This window comes from Eubalaena glacialis, chromosome 1 (genome assembly GCF_028564815.1).
Source record: "Eubalaena glacialis isolate mEubGla1 chromosome 1, mEubGla1.1.hap2.+ XY, whole genome shotgun sequence".
Lineage (NCBI taxonomy): Eukaryota > Metazoa > Chordata > Mammalia > Artiodactyla > Balaenidae > Eubalaena > Eubalaena glacialis.
Window position 1 is genome coordinate 34486053 of NC_083716.1, and position 16885 is coordinate 34502937.

The 16885-nt window shown below is 57.5% G+C and overlaps 2 protein-coding genes across 2 annotated transcripts; both read right to left on the bottom strand.

Annotated features, from left to right (window-relative positions):
- Nucleotides 1-445: 445 nt before the first annotated feature.
- LOC133094486 (cytochrome P450 26A1) lies at nt 446-3807 on the bottom strand. Its single transcript, XM_061195079.1, has 7 exons — nt 3619-3807; nt 3193-3417; nt 2652-2942; nt 2404-2562; nt 1778-1912; nt 1101-1253; nt 446-823 (listed from the first exon to the last, which is right to left on the bottom strand). The coding sequence occupies exons 1-7, from the start codon at nt 3805-3807 to the stop codon at nt 482-484; spliced, it is 1494 nt and encodes a 497-aa protein (XP_061051062.1). The 3' UTR covers nt 446-481.
- A 4766-nt stretch (nt 3808-8573) lies between these two features.
- On the bottom strand, nt 8574-16406 carry LOC133094492 (cytochrome P450 26C1). The gene is made up of 6 exons (XM_061195090.1): nt 16203-16406; nt 15456-15680; nt 14688-14963; nt 13172-13330; nt 10877-11206; nt 8574-8951 (listed from the first exon to the last, which is right to left on the bottom strand). The coding sequence occupies exons 1-6, from the start codon at nt 16404-16406 to the stop codon at nt 8574-8576; spliced, it is 1572 nt and encodes a 523-aa protein (XP_061051073.1).
- Nucleotides 16407-16885: the final 479 nt, after the last annotated feature.

A 16885-nucleotide genomic window follows, 5' to 3' on the forward strand; every position in this document is an offset into this window, starting at 1 on the left:
CAAATTCTTAATTAACTTTGATAGATTTTCCAAATAGAGAATCTAAATTATCATCGAAAACTTAACAAAATTACCTTTAGACTAACTCACACACATATAATATATGCTTTCTAAATGCTTTCTAATAACTGTTAAGAGAAAAAACAGCTAAAGTTTCTTCCTCCCAGAAAATAGATATGTACAGATGACAAATAAAGCCATGAATGTAGACATTTAGAAATCTGGTTAAATATACAAATATAAAACCGGTGAGTTTCCCCCCACAGGAATATTAAACGCAACACAAGCACCTTCAGATTTTACTTTATTTGTAAACTATCCAGTTCATTATTTTAATATTTAAAGACTGTGGTACTGTAGAAGAGACATATAAATATTATAATATACATTTAGAAATTAAATATAATAAAATCAACATGACACTAGGTAAAAACGCATATGTACTCTTCAAATAAGTCTGAGGTCTGGGCATTCCCGCCCATCAGATTTCCCCCTGGAAACGGGTGAACCTTGCCGGGAGATCATCCACAGGATACACGGTGGGACTCGTTTTCATTGTAGGAGGTCCATTTAGAAGCTGCCAGTCACAATGCCTGGCCAGCTCCACTGTAAATATTTTGAGAAGAATTTTTGCGAACTCTTTCCCTACACAGCTCCTAAGGCCTCCTCCAAATGGAATGAAGCTGAACCTGGATGCATCCTCCGGGTGAGGCAGCAGAAAGCGGTCAGGATTGAATTCCTCCTTGTTGGTGAAGATATCCGCGACATCGTGAGTATCACAGATACTGTAGATAACATTCCAGCCCTTGGGAATCTGGTATCCCTGCAAAAGATTATGAAGTCCAAAGGACTGACAAACTGGAATTCAACCTTCAACAGGAAAAAAATCTATCACTGATATCCTTGGAGGAGTTATGAGCTGAAAGAAAGGAGGAGGGGGAGGTGGAGAGAGAAACAGAGAGACAGATAGACAGACATTCAGAGGCAGGACAATGTTATCAAAAGCCTAAGAAATTTAAGTCAAAGGACAGAGAAACAAAGGGAGATTTAAAACTACACCACAAAAGGTAAGGGTGGGAGGGAGAGAACTTTTAACTTACATTTAATTCAAAAGTCTTAAGGGCAACCCGAAACCCTCCTGGAACTGGGGGATTCAGTCGAAGGGTCTCTTTAATAACACACCCAGTGTATTTAAGCTGTTCCAAAATTTCCATGTCCAACTTGTTGTCTTGATTGCCCTTGCAAAGTAAACCCTATCAAAACAGTCACACAGAGGTGAACGGTTATTCTGTGCTCCAATAAAATCAGCCCAGCAGACGTAAACAGGGCTTAAGTAGCGGCTGGACCCAAAGGGCCTCATGATGGGAAAGTGTGAGGGGGAAACAGGGAGCAGCTAGTTACCATTTGCCTCCACCCCTGGGCCCAAGTCCACTATCTGTTTACAATTCCAAGAGAATGCTGCTCACCAGTTAGAACCACCAAGTTTCTCCCCTCCCCCAATCACCACCACCACTCCTGGCTGCCACCACCGTCCCCCAGGAGTTCCCCATTCATGCCCTTGAACACACAAATCCAAGAAAGTGGAACCTATCTGAAAATCTCCAAGGTTCTGCAAAACGTGGAGAAGAGGTAGAAGTACAAGGCTGAACCCTGCCCGAGTGGGATCACAGCTCAAGATTCCTTCTTTTTTATTGGGAAAGCACACTTACCTTTTGGGAAGCTGGCTAGAGAGTAGCTGAGTTTCTTAAGGTAATCCCCCCCACCTCAGTTCCCCTACCTTACTCTTCAGCTCCGCTCGGACTTTCTGGAGGACATGTGGGTAGAGCCCCAGGTAAGTGATCAGAGATGTAGCTGCACTGGCCGTGGTTTCGTGTCCTCCAAAGAGGAGCTCAGTTGAAGACTGCTTTAGTGCCTAAGAATGGATTAAGACGAACGTTTTGACAAGTCTGCATGCAATTTTACAGAGCGACTACTCAGAATAGAACTGAGGGTTCTGGAGGGAAGATGAGAAGGGCTGAAAGTGTGCTGACAGAAAATCCATTTAAACAAAATGCTAAGACCCTTTAGTTCAGCTAGAGCAGGAAGGCCAGTAAGATCCCACCCTCCCAGGAACTCTTAAATTAAAGCCTTGGTTGTATTATAATCACCCAACATTCTTTATTTACATCTTGCAAATTCCAACTTTCCCTTTAAAACCTGGAAGGGATAGGGGACGAAGCCGCTCCCCTATCCGAAGCTCCGCGGACCAGGTGTCTCAACCTCTGTGTCCCATCCCTGGGGTCTGGGTGGGCTTCCCACTCTGGGGACCTGGGCCCCAGGCGGGCACTTTGGGGACCCCAGGAACTGCGCTTGGAAAGCCAGGGGATCAAACTCCGCCGTGCCTCTCCTGAAGCTGCCACTCACCTGCATGTCCAGCCTCTCTCCCCTCTCCCACGAGTGCTCGATCAACAGCTGCAGCGCATCTTTGTAGCCCCCGTCCGCCTCGGCCGCCCGCAGCCCGCAGATCTTGGCGCGAATGTTCTCCTCGATGCGCGCGTGGATGAGGTTCCGCGCCTTCAGTCCCTGAGCGCAGAGAGCGCACGGCGGTGAGCAGAAGCCCGGACCCAGCGCCCCGGGAGCCCCTAGCTCCGCACCCTACATGCCGCCCTTACCCGGTACAGCCCGCTGAAGGGCACGTCTATGGGCAACGAGAAGAGATTGCGGGTCATTTCCTCGAAGGCCTCTACCAGCTGCTGCTCTGCTTCCCCGCCGCTCGCCAGCCGGGACTCGCAGCCCATCAGGATGCGCATAGCGATGCGGAACATAAGGCGCTTCACCTGCGGGTAGACTAGGAGGCCGCGCTCGCCGCAGCTCAGCCACTGCTCCAGGCAATTGCCCACTTCCTCGGCGATCACTGGCACGTAGCACTGGAGCGCCTCGCGGCTGAAGGCCCGCATAATCACCTGAGCTCCGAGGAGGGAAGAGTGTGAAAACCGGGCCCCACCCGCCCCTCTCGCCTTCCAGGGCCCCCTTCCGGACACCCACAACCCCACCAGACCCAAGGCACTTCCCGGCTGGGAAAGTTACACTGGGTTTGAGAGGGTCCCTAGCCGACGCCTGATGCAGCTGGCGCTCGCCCAGCACCTATTTGCCTGAACCCCTCACGCGAATCGGGTCCCCCTTCCTGCCCAGGCGCCGCCACCCCGCCCTCACCTTCTTGCGCTGCTTGTGCAAGGAGTCGTGCAGGTTGGAGAGGCAGCCGGAGCCCAGGATGGTGCGCACAGACGCGGGCCAGTGGACTGACACCAGCCGGTGCTCCCCGAGCAAGATGCGCCGCACGTTGTCCGCTCCCATCACCCGCACCGTGGGCCGACCGAACAGATGTGTCTTGTAGATGAAGCCGTATTTCCTGCGCTTCATCTTCAGGAACTTCCTTCGCTGCGAGAGGAAAGCGGAGGAGAGAGGCGGGAGTGAGGGGGCGCCAGGGAGCGCCGAGCCTCCGGCTAGTACTGATCCTAGCCTCAGTCACCTCCCTCCCGGGGCCGCCTACCCCGGCTTCAGTGGAAGCCTGGAGCCGAGTCGGGCTCTGGGGCTCCGGGGCTCCGGGGAATCGTCCTGTCCCGCCCCTATCTCCCTTACCTGAAGCACCATCTGCAAAGTTTCCCCAAAGAAGGGGAAGCCCATAGTTCCGGGGGGCAACGGGAGGGCGCAGCTGCGGTCCCGGCTGCTCACGCAGTACAGGTCCCAGAGCTTGATCGCTGCCAGGAAGAGCAGCAGCGGTAGCACGAAGGTGCAGAGAGCACTGGCCAGCAGTGCTGGGAGCCCCATGGCGCGCCGCGACCTCCCGCGCCACCTGCCGCCGTCGCCAGAGCTCCGAACCTGCCGCGCGCCCGCTTTATAGGCGGCCCAGGTTGCTGCCCACGTTACCTTAGACAAATTAGTTCACCCAAAGTTCATCTTTAATTGCGGATTGGGCCCCTGGCTCCTCCCCCCTCGAGGCGCTGCCCAAAATCTTTAACCGTTTGTTCCGCGCAGAGGCAGAGGCGGCGCGGTGGCGGCTTCCCTCGGAGCGCGCCTCCTGGGGTGCGGGGCTAGGAGCAGCCTGCTTCGCCCATACAAGTTGTGGGGGGCTCTGGGACGGTGGCAGGGGCCGACCCAGGCTCTGGGGAGCGGGAACTCCAAGCCCTGGGCTTCCTGGCGGTCTCTTTGGAATCCCTCCGCCGGGTCCGACGGTTGGTCCCAGACCAGAGCTGCCTGCACTGGCTTTCCGTTTACAGGCGCCGTGTGGGCCCCCTTCCACCTGCTGGGGAAGCAAAGGGAAGTGCGTTCAGAGATCGTCCAGCTTCCTCGTCCCACAGGTGGGGAAACTGAGGTCCAGAATGCAGAGCAAAACGCAGGCCTCCCGATTCTTCCAAAGATCCCGCAGAAGAGCCCAGGGCCAGGACCGAACGAGAGTCGCGGGGAGTCGTGACCGGCTGACCATAGATTGCCAGCTCCCCAAACCCCTCAAGGAGGTCCACACTCATGAAGTCTTGGAAAGCCCTACTTAAGGTACAAGAGGGGCTCCAGATCCTCAGGACTCCAGGTGAGCCCTGCACAAGTCTGAGCCCTAACTCTGGGCCCCCAGTGGTGGACCGCGGTGGCAATTCATCCGCGGCTCGGCGGCAACCAGAGCTCTGCGATCCTGCCACAGCCGGCCGGATTCCGAGGGTCCTGGGGTTAGCGGCTCCAGCTAGGCAGAGGGAAAGAGGGTCCTTAGCCCTGGCAGGATAAGGACACCGAGATGGAGGATGGATGGAAAGCCCGGAGTCTGGGATCTGAGTCCCGGCTCCATCTCTACTTGAATGACCTTGGGCAAGTCACCGCACATCCTTGCGCCTGTTTCCTCCTCCTTAATATGGAGGTGATCATTCCTGACCCGTCTACACCACGGGTAAGTTGTGAGTTTCCAAAAGGGGCTTCTGGTTGCAAATACTCCTCCCAGCTCCAGGCACACGAGGCTACGTTACCAAGGTGACCTGGGCTCCGGGCACTGGAGCCATCCTCCGCTCTCCCAGCTCCCACCGGGCAGAAAGCCACCCAGGCGAGAGGGGTTCTGGGTCCTAAACTCAGGCCTCTGCCGGCCGCTGATAAGAAGAGTGTTGAGGGAATCCGTACTGGGAAGTGAGTCTTCTGGCCTTCGCCCAGCTATACAATCGGCTGCTCCTGCAGCCAATGCCTGGAGCTCGGACACTGCGGGAAGCGCACGTGCGCTCCCTGCTTCCCCCCTGGTCGAGCCAGTGGGACTGGGTCCGAACTGCCTCGGACCAGTCAGGGCCACACGCCCCCTTGATTTGAGCGATGAACCCTCCAGTCGCGCCTAAAACGAAGCAATGATATACGTTTGTTTAAAACTGAAGACCCGGTTCTCCCAGGAGCACGCCTCACTCATTGGAAAGCGTCCCTTGGGGATGGAATACACTTTGATCCTGACAGCTGTTAAATACGCAGCCCTCCCGCGGTGGTCCCCAAACCCGGAGGGTCGGGAAGTGTCTGCGGAGTCGCAGGGACCGCACACTCGCCGAAACGCTCCAAGCCTGGGTCGCCCCAGGATGTGTTTCGGAGAGTCGGCGTTTCTCCATAAACCTACTTGGCGTTTCAGAGGCTCTAGGGAAGGGTCTCTCCCACTGTTATTTCTTCTAACGATTTCACAACTGTAAACAGTGACAGACGACTTCGGGGGCACCGGTTGGAACCGGGTCGAGACGCGCTGGAGGGAATTCTCAGAAATCCCGGGCCCGCCCCTTTCTGGACAGTGCCTCCGGCCGGTGAGCAAAGCTGGCGAGCGGGGGGCGTGACCTGGGGCCCAGACCCAATCCTCCGGCCTGACCCGCCTGTGACCCCTGCAGGCCGGACCGTGACATCCGAGTGAACTCTGCAGGGCCATCTCGCCAAGTTCAGCGCGCGCCGGGTCACAAGATGAGCGGGGCCTGCGCGCTGGAAATTGCCACAAGGGGGAAAAATGTTTTAATCTACCTGCCCATCGAGACCCGTGAGGGCGACCGGCAGGAAAGGATTAAATGGGATAGTGGGGATCATTAAAGAACATCTTGAAGAGGGGAAGGGGCCCATAAATTACCAGCCCAATAAGAACTTTGATCTAGATAACTTGCCAAGCTTTCGTGCATGGCAGTAGGTGGGGAGAGGGGTTGGTTCACTGGAAAATAAAATGTTTCCAAGATGTCTGCAAAACAGCCTGTTGCTAAGGGTTGGGGGGTGGGGAGTGAGTTCCTGACTGGGGTCAGGGGAGCCCAGGCAGCTGAAGCACCCGTCCTCCACCTTTCTTTCAACCCCTTCTTCCCTTGTCTTGAGCACTCATCCCCATCCCAGGGTTCTATACCTGCTGTTCCCTCTGCTTGGGGTGCCTCTTTCCCAGCTCACCGCTTGCTGGTTCCTTCCAAAGTCGAATGTCACCCCAGGGAAGTCTTCCCAGGCCCCGGCCTGCCCGGCACTCTGCATTGCAGGCCTGTTTTATTTTCTCCACAGCACTATCATCATCAGACATGTTCTTGCTCTTGTCTGTGAGTTTATTTACTGTCTACCTCCTTGGTGAGCACGCCAAGTCCAGGAGGGCAAGAACCACATCTGCTCCTTCCTCAGAGAATCAAGAGCTACTAAGGCAAGAGCTCAGATTTTCTTGGAAATTACTGAGAATGAAGTGTCAATGGGAAATTAGAGTAAAATTGAAGCTGCCCCTACAGGGACTTATAGTTAGTGCAGACCACCAGCAGGTAAACCAGGTCTCTTGGAACCAGCTAAGTCTGGGCTTCTGAGAGCCCCCTCCCCCAATCTCTCTCCCCAGATCAGTATCAGCCCCAAGCCCTGGTCCTCCCACCACCTCAGCCTAGCGGAGTTTCTCAGGCCGAGATGTTGTCTCTGCAGCCTCAGGAGCGCCCTGAGGGCAGGCCCCCAGATCCGCCACTTCTTGCCGGCTCTGTGGCTCTGTCACCTGCCTGCAGATCCCATGGCCTGGCGCCAGGGCCTGTGGTCAGCAGTGGGTGATGAATTGCCCTGGAGGGGGTTATGGCAGTGTCAACCGAGCTCGGAAGGGCCCGCTGCACTCTTGAGCTACCGACCCTGCCTGTGTCTGCTGCTTCCCCCTTTCCTTCTGGCCCCAGGATCCACCTTAAGCGTAAGGTCAGGAGGGCACCAGCTTTCTTCTGGTTCACTAAGGGGTCAGCTCAGGCCTTGGCGGCAACTCCCCTGACTCACCCATCATGTCCAACTGCCCCCAGCCTGTCCGAAGGTGGGTGACAGGTTACAGTGAGCTGTTAGGAATAATGACGCTGGAGGCTCTTGGTTTAGATTTAAACACTGTTGGGAACTTCTGTGTTGGAAAGGTCCAGAGAGTCCTTAGGCCAACCTAGGGATCACGTTGAAAGGATAAAAGGCCAAGAGCTTCGCAGCAGCCACAGGCCTGGGAGCTGGAGCAGGGAGTAAGTGATGGGGTGGAAGAGAGCACTGGCTGAGTGGTCCAGTCTCTCGCCTCAGTTTCTCCCCTGTAATAAAGGTGGTTGAAGCAGTAAACCAGAATGTCCCTGCAGCCAACTATCTTGGAGATAATTCACAGCCCAGCTCCCTGGAGCTATGCTCAAGAGAGAAGTTCCAGCAGCCTGGACCCCAGGCTGCCCCAGTTCCTAGTCTCTCTCTGGATATATGCAGGGTAGGTCCTTCCGGGGGAAGGGGAGGGGGTCTTTCCTGAGTCTCCCTCACCCCTCATCCCACACTTTCCCACCAGGGAGCAGCTGCCCAGCTAAGCTGTAGCCTCCTCACCCAACTACTGCCAGGAAACTATTTCTTGGCCTTTCTGTTTTGGGTACAAATACCTCGAACGTCTCTATGTCTCAATCTCCCATGAAAATAATCCAGCCTTAAAGAGTCCTCTCGTTTGCCTATTCTCCCTTGTATAAATGGAAAGATTAAACGCGTTCTTGAACTAGGAATTTTTCTTTTAAGAAATCGCCAGCAGAATCCGGCAGTGTTGAGCCTGTTTGGAGCCCTGGAAGCGCCCACCGTTCTGGGTTTCTGCCGAGACCTGCAGAGTGGCGAGGTCGCACCTAGCGGAGGCCAGCTGCCTGAAGGCCTTCCGTTGGGCGCCTTCTCGGTGTCTTCCTATGGCCCAAAGCCAGGCCAGAGATGCGCTCCCGGCGTCCCCTCTTCCTCGCGACCCTTGCAGGTCCCGCATCGTTCTACGGCCCAATCCTCTCCTAGCAAGCCTCCCCACGGCCCTGCGATCCATGCCTCCTCCCGGGCTTGGCTTCCCTCCATCCCTGCTTCGAAATCCTGGGAAGGGCTTAAGAGACTTGGCCCACCACCTTTCCTTCCTCAGGGTGCGTGCGGAGTGCAGGAGGCACCTTCCCACTGGCCAGGGCACTTCTCCAGTGCGGTGGCGGTGGCTCACGCGTCTCCTCCCGCAGAGTCCGGCACAGAGCCGCATTCGGTAACCGTCTGGTGAACTAGAGAGCGCGCCCGACCCGGTACTGGGGAACGGCAGATGGGCGGCTCCGCAAGTGCTCCGCTGCCACTGGCCAAGTCAGGTTCCGCGGCGCAGCGGCTCAGAGGCGTCGCCCATCCTGCGCAGCCGAAGGCCCAAGCGGGTGGAAAAAGAGCCGCAGACCGTCCACCGGGTGCACGATGGGCACGGTCTGCATGGCGGGGAAGGCAGGCGTGGCCAGCTCCCAGCGCGCCGTGCGCACCAGCTCCACCGCAAGCAGCTGGAGCACGGTCTGCGCCAGCTCCTGGCCGAGACAGCTGCGCGCACCGCCGCCGAACGGGATATAATGGAAGCGGCCGGCGGCGCCCCGCACATCCTCGCTCTCAGTGCAGAAGCGCTCTGGGTCGAAGCCCTCAGGCGGGCTGCGGTACACCGCGGCCGTCTCGTGCGTGTCCCGGATGCTGTACATCACGTTCCAGCCCTTGGGGATTTGGTAGCCCTGCGGGGAGGTGAGGAGACCCGCCTGACCACGAGGCACCCGGAAACCCAGCCCGAACCGATCCTCCACCCGGGGTATATCAAACAGGCTTCCGAAAACAAGCAGGGAGGCGCGTCTAACCCGGAAGCTACCGCTCTGCATACCCATATCAGCTCCTTCCCTGGCGAGCTGTGTGACGATGGGCTACATGCTCAATCTCTGAGCCTCAGTTTCTTAACTGATAAAGTGAGAACAAAAATGCCCATCTTGTTGTGAGCATTCAAATAACGGGTCTGGCCATATATATTAGTGGTCAGTAAATGTGGTCTATGATTTGTTTTTGTCTTTTTTGTTCTCACGTTAGATCGGGAGACCTAAACTCTAGTCCTGCACCCACCAGTTGCCTGGGTCGGAACAATGCAAACGACAGCTCCTCTATGGTCACCTCAATTTTACAGCTCCTCTTGGGACTGGACTGAAAACTGCCTCTCTGTCCTCGCCACCCATCAGCTGTACAGTAATGTTCAGATCAGGCAGCCACACTCTAAGAAGGTGCACATGAGAATTAAATTGTTGGAAGGCAGCTTTCATGTTCCCTTTGCTCACCTCCAACTTTTTCAGCTATTCCACTTTTGTGATGTCTTCCAGCCCTGACCATCCTGCTTCCCTTGCCTGAACAGCTTTAGGAGGCTCTCACAGGCAAACAGATCTTGGAATCACCAAGGCGCTCTCCCTCTCCTCTCTAGGCCTGTTTTCCCATCTGGAACCTGGAGGATGGCTAAGATCCCTGCCTCTATTCACCCTGGTGGTCCAGTGCCCTTCTCCTGCGGTTTCTCTAAGGTCTTGCACCCCAGCGCCTGCACGACGTCTGAATTCCAAGATTCTGCATCCAAGACACTTCTAAACCCCTCACTAATCCACCTACCTTTGTCTGGGCCATCCCCTCTCAGTGATGTGCTGTCCCCATCCTAACCCGTCACTGTTCCAGTTCAAATGCCAGCTCCCAAAATGTTTTGGTGTCATTCAGCTGGAGATCACTCTCTTCTTCACACCAGTTTGTGATTAAGTTGCTGGCTCTGGCCCCCTTTCTTTCCATGACAGCACCTCAGGGGCACAATCCCATTCCCTTAGGGGTCCTCAAATCCTGGTATGCAATGCACTAGGGACACTTGCTGTTTAGTTTAAAGTAAGGGTCAGGGAAGGAGTTGCCCACTCTGCCTGGAGCCGCCCAGAGACTGGGCTGGTGGTAGGGGGGATGCAGGGACAGCCATTCAGGCAAACACCTTCAGTTTAGCGGCGCTAGGGCTCCCCTCCCCCGATGCTGCCACTCCGAAGCACAGCCCGACCCCACGTGGAGTCAAAGCTAGAAGGGACCAAGGCAGCTTCCTTCCAGAGAGTAAACTGAGGCCCAGAGTGAGAAGGGAATTGCCCAGGGTCATAGAGAGTGGAGCCAGTCCTAGACCTTAACTTTCTTGCCCAGCTCATGCCACCCTGATCATACCCCATACTTTAATTACCCCGCTTCCCTGGAATCCGGCCTCAGCCAGAGGCCTGGACTAGTAACAATGATTAATCCCTTTTTCTTGTGAGGGAGCCAGAGAGATGGGGTACGGGACATAGTGGGGGGGGGTCTCTCTTTGTGCCCCACCCAGCCTCACTGGCTGAAAGGGGAGCGCTGGGCGGAGAAAAGGATGTTTTTATTCTAAAACTCGGCTCTAATTGACTCACCCGGACCACTGCCAAAAGCTGAAGTGTACGGGGTCCCTAACCTTGCTTTGCTCCCTCAACCGTGGTTCCCGGGAAATGGAAGAGGATTCAGCCCATTTTCCAGGAGGGAAAGCGGAGGCCGGGAGAGGGGAAGAGTAGACAGCTCGGTCCTAACCCCTACCCCACCTCCCCGCGGCCGGCGGCAGGGGCGGGGCGGGCGGGCGGCACGGCGCACTTACGTCGAGCTCGAAGGTGCGCAGGGCTGTCCGGTAGCCCCCAGACACGGGCGGCAGGAGGCGCAGCACCTCCTTGACCACGCAGCCGACGTAGCGCAGGCGGCCGAGCGCCGCCAGGCTGAGGTCGGGCTCGCAGCCGCAGTTGGCCGGGGGCCCAGCGCCGCCCCCTGAGGCCGCCGGCACGCAGCCGCACGAGCGCCCCAGCCCCTGCGCCGCCAGCTCCTGCTGGATCTTGGCGATGGCCCCCGGGTGCTGCAGGAGTAGCAGGACGAGGGACGTGCTGGCACTGGCCGTGGTGAAGAAGGCGGCGAAGAGGAGCTCCACAGCTGACTCCTGCAAGACAGCCCGGGAGCGCTGAGTCTCCATTAGCTGGGCCTCGGCCTCGGCCCCCTAACGGAGGCGCAGGGGCCCCACATTTGCCGTTGCGCACAGGCCAGAGCGCCCGGTGCTCCCGTGGCGCGGCTACCTGTGCAGTCCTGGAGTCGATTGAATCCCAAGTCTGACACTTGGGGAAGTCACAGATAGCAACGAGCAAGAGGAGGATCTATCCACTTGCCGTGGGAGGTTCCCAAAGATAATGCCAGGAACTGTTTTTGTGTACTGTTCTTAGTGCTTTACGTGTATTAACTCATTAGATACTCACCCCGATCCTGTGCGGCACAGTGCCCGTTTTACTGAGGCTCTGAGAGGTGCTCGAGGTCCCTGCCGTCACCAGTCCCAGTAGCCGAGCTGGGACTCCAGCGCTCTTAACCATGCAGCGCGCTGCCTGCAGTGCTGCCGACAACCCCAGCTGGGCGTCCTGACAGTAACCGCAGTGGAACTGACCAAGGCACCTGCAGCAGCAGCGCCAGCCTCCCACCAAAGCAAGCATCGTGCTCCTCCTCCTGCTTAGCGGTGGTCCCAGTGACTAAACCTCTTCCTGGTGTGCACTGCCGGAAGGACGGAGGGGCCTGGTGGCTTCAGCGTCCAGGCCCCAGCCCTCACTGCCTGCCTCTGCCCTCCCAACTCCCCGTGTGCTCTCTTCCTTCCTTGCAGTGCCCAGTTTGTGTTTACACACGGATTGATATTATAGGATGAATGTGTACCCCTCCCCTCTTGCACCTCGAGGGCAAGGGCTATAGTTTGCTCACTGCTGTATCCCCAGTCCCAGCATGGAGCCTGGCACTGAATAGGTAGATAATAATATGTGTGGAATGAATGACCTGATCCAAGGCTAACTGCCTGCCCTGGACAAGATGGGGAGCTGGGACAGAGACCTCGGGGCTCCAAGGTCCTCCCTGGCCAGCCAGAACTGAAGATTTCTGGCCAGTGGGTCCCTTCCTGAGAACCTGGAGGGTGTTGTCACCAGCTCCCCAGCCCTGCCAAGGCAGAGGGACCATCCACTTCTTTGCATACCACTCCCCTTCCCAGCCCAGAACTGCTCCTGTCCACCGGCTCCCCCATGACTCAGGAGCCCCCCCGCTCATCTACTTCTAACCCCCTTGACTCTTCCAGACTTCACAGCCACCCAAGAGTCAGGAAAGAGATTATTAGTCCCGTTCTCGGAGAAGAAACTCAGGCTGAGTGAGCCCCACCCTTCAGTGGCTGGCTAGTGGAAAGTGGGAAATTGAGGCCCAGAGAAAGGATGGGAGTTGCTTATGGAAGGCTTGAGGTGTTCCCATTTCTAACTTCCCTGCCCCCCAACCTCTCCACTCCTTTTTGGGTTCTCGAGCAGGTGGGTCCAGGGACCACTCCAAAGCTTCCCTCCTTACCTCCATTGTATGTGCACTATGGATACATGGGGAGGGGTTCTAATTCTCCAGGAGATTCTGCAGTGGCAAAACAGACAGGTAGAGAGGTGCCAGGTGCCAAGGTGGCTCATGGAAGTGTAGATTTGGGGAGGAAGAGGAGAGCTTCAAGGAGACCGTGGAATTTAACCTTGAACCCTTAGGGTTTGTAGAGAAAAGGGGTGAAGAGAGCTTCATGGGCAGGGGGACAGCAGAGGCAAAGGCATGGAGTGACAGAGAAGTGGGGGAGGGGGAGAGCTGTTTGCTGCCAGAACCGGTAAGGGAGGGCCTAGGATTCATGCCATCGACTCTCCTCTGAGAGGGATGGTGACTGGCCCAAGGCCACAGAGATAGTGGGTGCAGCTGAGCGATAATTGGAACCCAGGTCTCCTCCTTCCCCTCACCCTGAGGAGTGCCTGTGGCTCAAAGTGGGCCCATACAGGATGTAGCTCCGTTGCTCCAGGGATACAGCATGTGTGTAGAGACCTGCTAGAAATGCAAAAGAGGGGAGGAGAAATCTCCCGCCACCTACCTTCAGCTCCTGCACTGAGAGCTCATGGCCCAGCTCCCTAGTGCTGTGTATGATCCCGTCGAGGGCATCGCCTGGCTCCGCAGCAGCCTTGTCTTCATGAAGCTTCTCTGCAATGGCCTCCTCCAGGTGCCGATGCAGCTGGTCCCGTGCCCGGATGCCCTGATGTGCGGGGAGAGAAGGGAGGTGGGGCAGGAAGGCTGAGGGGACCAGCCCTGGACACCTACCCACAAAATCTTCCCAGTGCTGGTCTGGCTCTGCTGAGAGCCTGGTGTTAAAAGTTTCCCAGCTTAGCTCCATGCCTGGCACATAGAAGGGGCTCAATAAATGCTTAGGAATTTGTCCATTACCCCCACACACCATTCTCTCTTGATCACAAGCCCACTTTGGGGCAAGGCAAACAGTTACTGTCCTCCTGACGGGAGGATGCTGAGGCTCAGAGAGGTCAAGCCATTATCCAGAGTCACACAGCTGTCAAGTGTCCATGTCTGGCACAGAATCCTGCCAGGGAGTCAGTCCATTGTCATTTCCCTGCACAAGGCTCAGGCATGGGCAGTGGGCACCAGTGCAGAGAGGAAGGGACACCTTGATGCGCTCAGGAAAGCTCTGGCTTAAAGGACACTATTGGAAGTCTAAACGTTAGCCTTTGTAAAGGGGTAGGCAAGAGGGCTGGGGTGGCCCTCCAGAGTTCAGGGAGCAAGCACAGCGAAAGCATCTGCCTGGGGAAGCATTTTGGGCACTTGGGCTTTTTAGTCAGGGGAGATGGGGTTCAAATCCTGCCCCCCTCCCTACTAGCTGTGTGATCTTGGGTAAGTCATTTAACGCCTCTGAGCTTCAGTTTCTTCATCAGTAAAATGAGAATAATAATACTTTGCAGACTGAGAGGATTAAATCAGAAAATGTACCCAAGGCAATCAGCCCATATAGCATGTACGTTTATACATAACTATTATTTTTATTCAGGTGACTGAAAACCAGGGCATCAGCACAATAAGCCCCAGTTCGGTTGCTCTCTGGGCCCAGCCCATCGCTCTGAAGTTTGAAGAGGCCATGGTTCTCTGATCCGGAAACTAACGGGCCTGGGGCCGCGGGCCGGGGAGCCGGCACCCACCCCTCTCCAGCTGGCGCCGGGCTGGGTCGGGGGCGTGTCTGCGGCCCTAGTGCTCCCATCCATTCCGCAGCCACGGGGCTTCCAAAGAGGCACTGGAGGCCAGGCCAGGAGGCGCCGCTCTGGGGAGGGGCTGGGACGACTGGCTGGGCGCCCGCCACCGCCACCGAGACCCAACGTCGGGAAGCCGGCGGCTGCTGGGGCTGGAGCTCGTCCCTCAGGCGTGACCCAGAGAGGGTGGGTGGCCCGCCGCGGGTCACACAGCGAGTCAGGACAGAGGCAAGCCCCGGCGCCCAGCGCCACACCACGCCGCCTCCCCACACTGTGCAGAGCCTCCATCTCCCAGCAGAGGTGATGCCTGTGGCGCACCGAGGGAGCCCCAAGGGAAGGTTTGGGGAGGGGCGGCAGTACCTTGCGCAGGCCACTGAAGGGCACATCTAGCGGCAGCGAGAAGAGGTTCTCCACGAACTGCTCGAAGGTCCGGGCCAGCTCCGAGCACTGCGCCTCGTCTAGCCGCAGCCCCAGTAGGATGAGCGCAGCCATGCGAAAGGTGAGCGCTTTGGCGGCCTCATAGACAGCGACCGGCCCGCGGGTCGCGCACCAGGAGCGCACCTCATGCCGCAGCGCCCCCTGCAGGCGAGGCACGTAGCGCTCCAGCGCCGCGCGGTTAAACACTCGCGCCAGGATCTGTGGGGAGCGCGCGGGGTCAGCCCTGGCAGCCGTCCGGCTCCCTCTGCTCCGCGACTCCATAGGAACCAAAAGGCCAATTTCGGCCCCCTTCTCCTCTTCTAAGAGACCCGGACCCAAATGTGTTGGGTTTTGCTCTCGCCATTCCCTCTAGTTCTTCTCTGATGTACACAGTCCCTCCCGTCCATCCAGGCTACAGGGGCCACCTCCTCCAGGAAGTCGTCGCTAACCCTCTCTAAGTTTGAATTTCCAGCGCTTCTGGTATCAGAATCGCAGAAGATCGAAGATGAAAGGACCTTTAAGTCCCAGTTCTGGCCTTATAAACCAAAGCCGGAGAAGGTAAGGGACTGGCCCAATGGCACCCACTTGTTAGTCAGGGGCCCTGGCCAGGTTCACAGTGTACCCCTAACACCTCGCCCCGGCCTGGCCCACAGCAGGTTCTCTGGAACCGCGGGTCTGACGTCCCGACGGCACCTTCTGTTTTAGGCTCACCTTGCGCCGCTGCCGGTGCGGCTCGCCAACCGCGCCGAGCAGTGTGTGCGAGCCCAGTAGGATGTGCGCGCTCTGCGGCCACTGGCTGCGCACAAGGCGGTGCTCGCCCAGCAAGATTGTGCGCACGTTCTCGGCGCCGCTCACGCGGATCACCGGCCTGCCCAGCAGGTGCGTCTTGAACACTGTCCCGTAGCGCTCCCGGCGGGAGCTGTGGAAGCGCGAGCCCTGCGAGCCAGGAGCGAAGAGGGATGGGGTCGCTGGGCCTCGGCTGGGGATCTAGCCCAGGCCTCCCAACTGCCGCTTGATAAAAACCTCCTGCTCTAGGCTGGCGCCTTACTCTTTACAAAACAGTCTCAAATGGGCCTCACGACTACCCTACGGGAATGTACATGCTCCTGTTCCCATTGGTGAGATGAGGAAACTGAGGCTCAGAATGGGGACACGAGAGCCAAAGAGCTCGCTGCTGAGACTCGCCCCTGACTCCTGATTCTATGGTGGCAGGACATAGGGTCCTGGAACCCCTCTGTTCACCCCCGCGTTTTGTCGGGACTTAAGTTGCGTTGGAGAGAACGCCAGTGACATACGGTCCCTTCGAGGGAGCAGCTGGGCAAAGGTCAGGGCCGTGTATGCTCCCTGGGGCCCTGGGCGACAGGAAGAGGCTGGCTACGAACCCTGGGAACACTGAGAACCAGTGGGGGATAGGGAAGAAGGGGCCATATTGGGGTGCGGAAACGACGGACTGCTCACCTGAACTAACCAATGCAGCGTTTCCCCGAAGAAGGGCCAGCCCATGGAACCTTTGGGCAGGGGCAGGGCAGAGGCTCGGTCCCGGCTCAGCGTCCAGCGGAGGGTCCAGAGGTGCTGGGCCAGGCTGAGCAGCAGGCCCGCGCACAGGAGAGCGGTGCCCGCCGCCCCCAGCACCGACAGGCAGCTCAGCCCCCAGGGGAACATGGCAAGCCTGCCGGGACCAGGCCGCTCCGAGCGCAGGAGGCGCAGGAGCTGCGGCGCCGGCAGCGCGCAGTGTTCACCTGTTCTGTCCGGAAAGGGCCTGAGGCTTGGGGACCAAAACCGAGATTTACAACCTCGGACAAGGACTTCGCTCTAAAAGCAGACGGGCAGCGGAAGGCAGCAGTGACCACGCGCTCTTAGGGAACATGCCTTCATCGAGACCCGCGCGCTCAAGACTTTTCCCGGAGTCCGACGGCTCCCGGGCCAAAACGCAACCCCCTCGCGCGGGCGCCGGCTGCCTCGGGACCGCTCGAGCCGAGCACCTCCCACCTCCCCTGGTCAGCACTCCTTCGATAGAAGCAGCGAAGGAGGGCAAAGAGAGGAGCAACTCACCGGTGTTACCAACCAGGGCTGCGCTCACCCGGACTGTAGACCCCCGCCCACCTCTCTCTTCTCCAGCCTTTTAACCCTTCTCGGTCCAC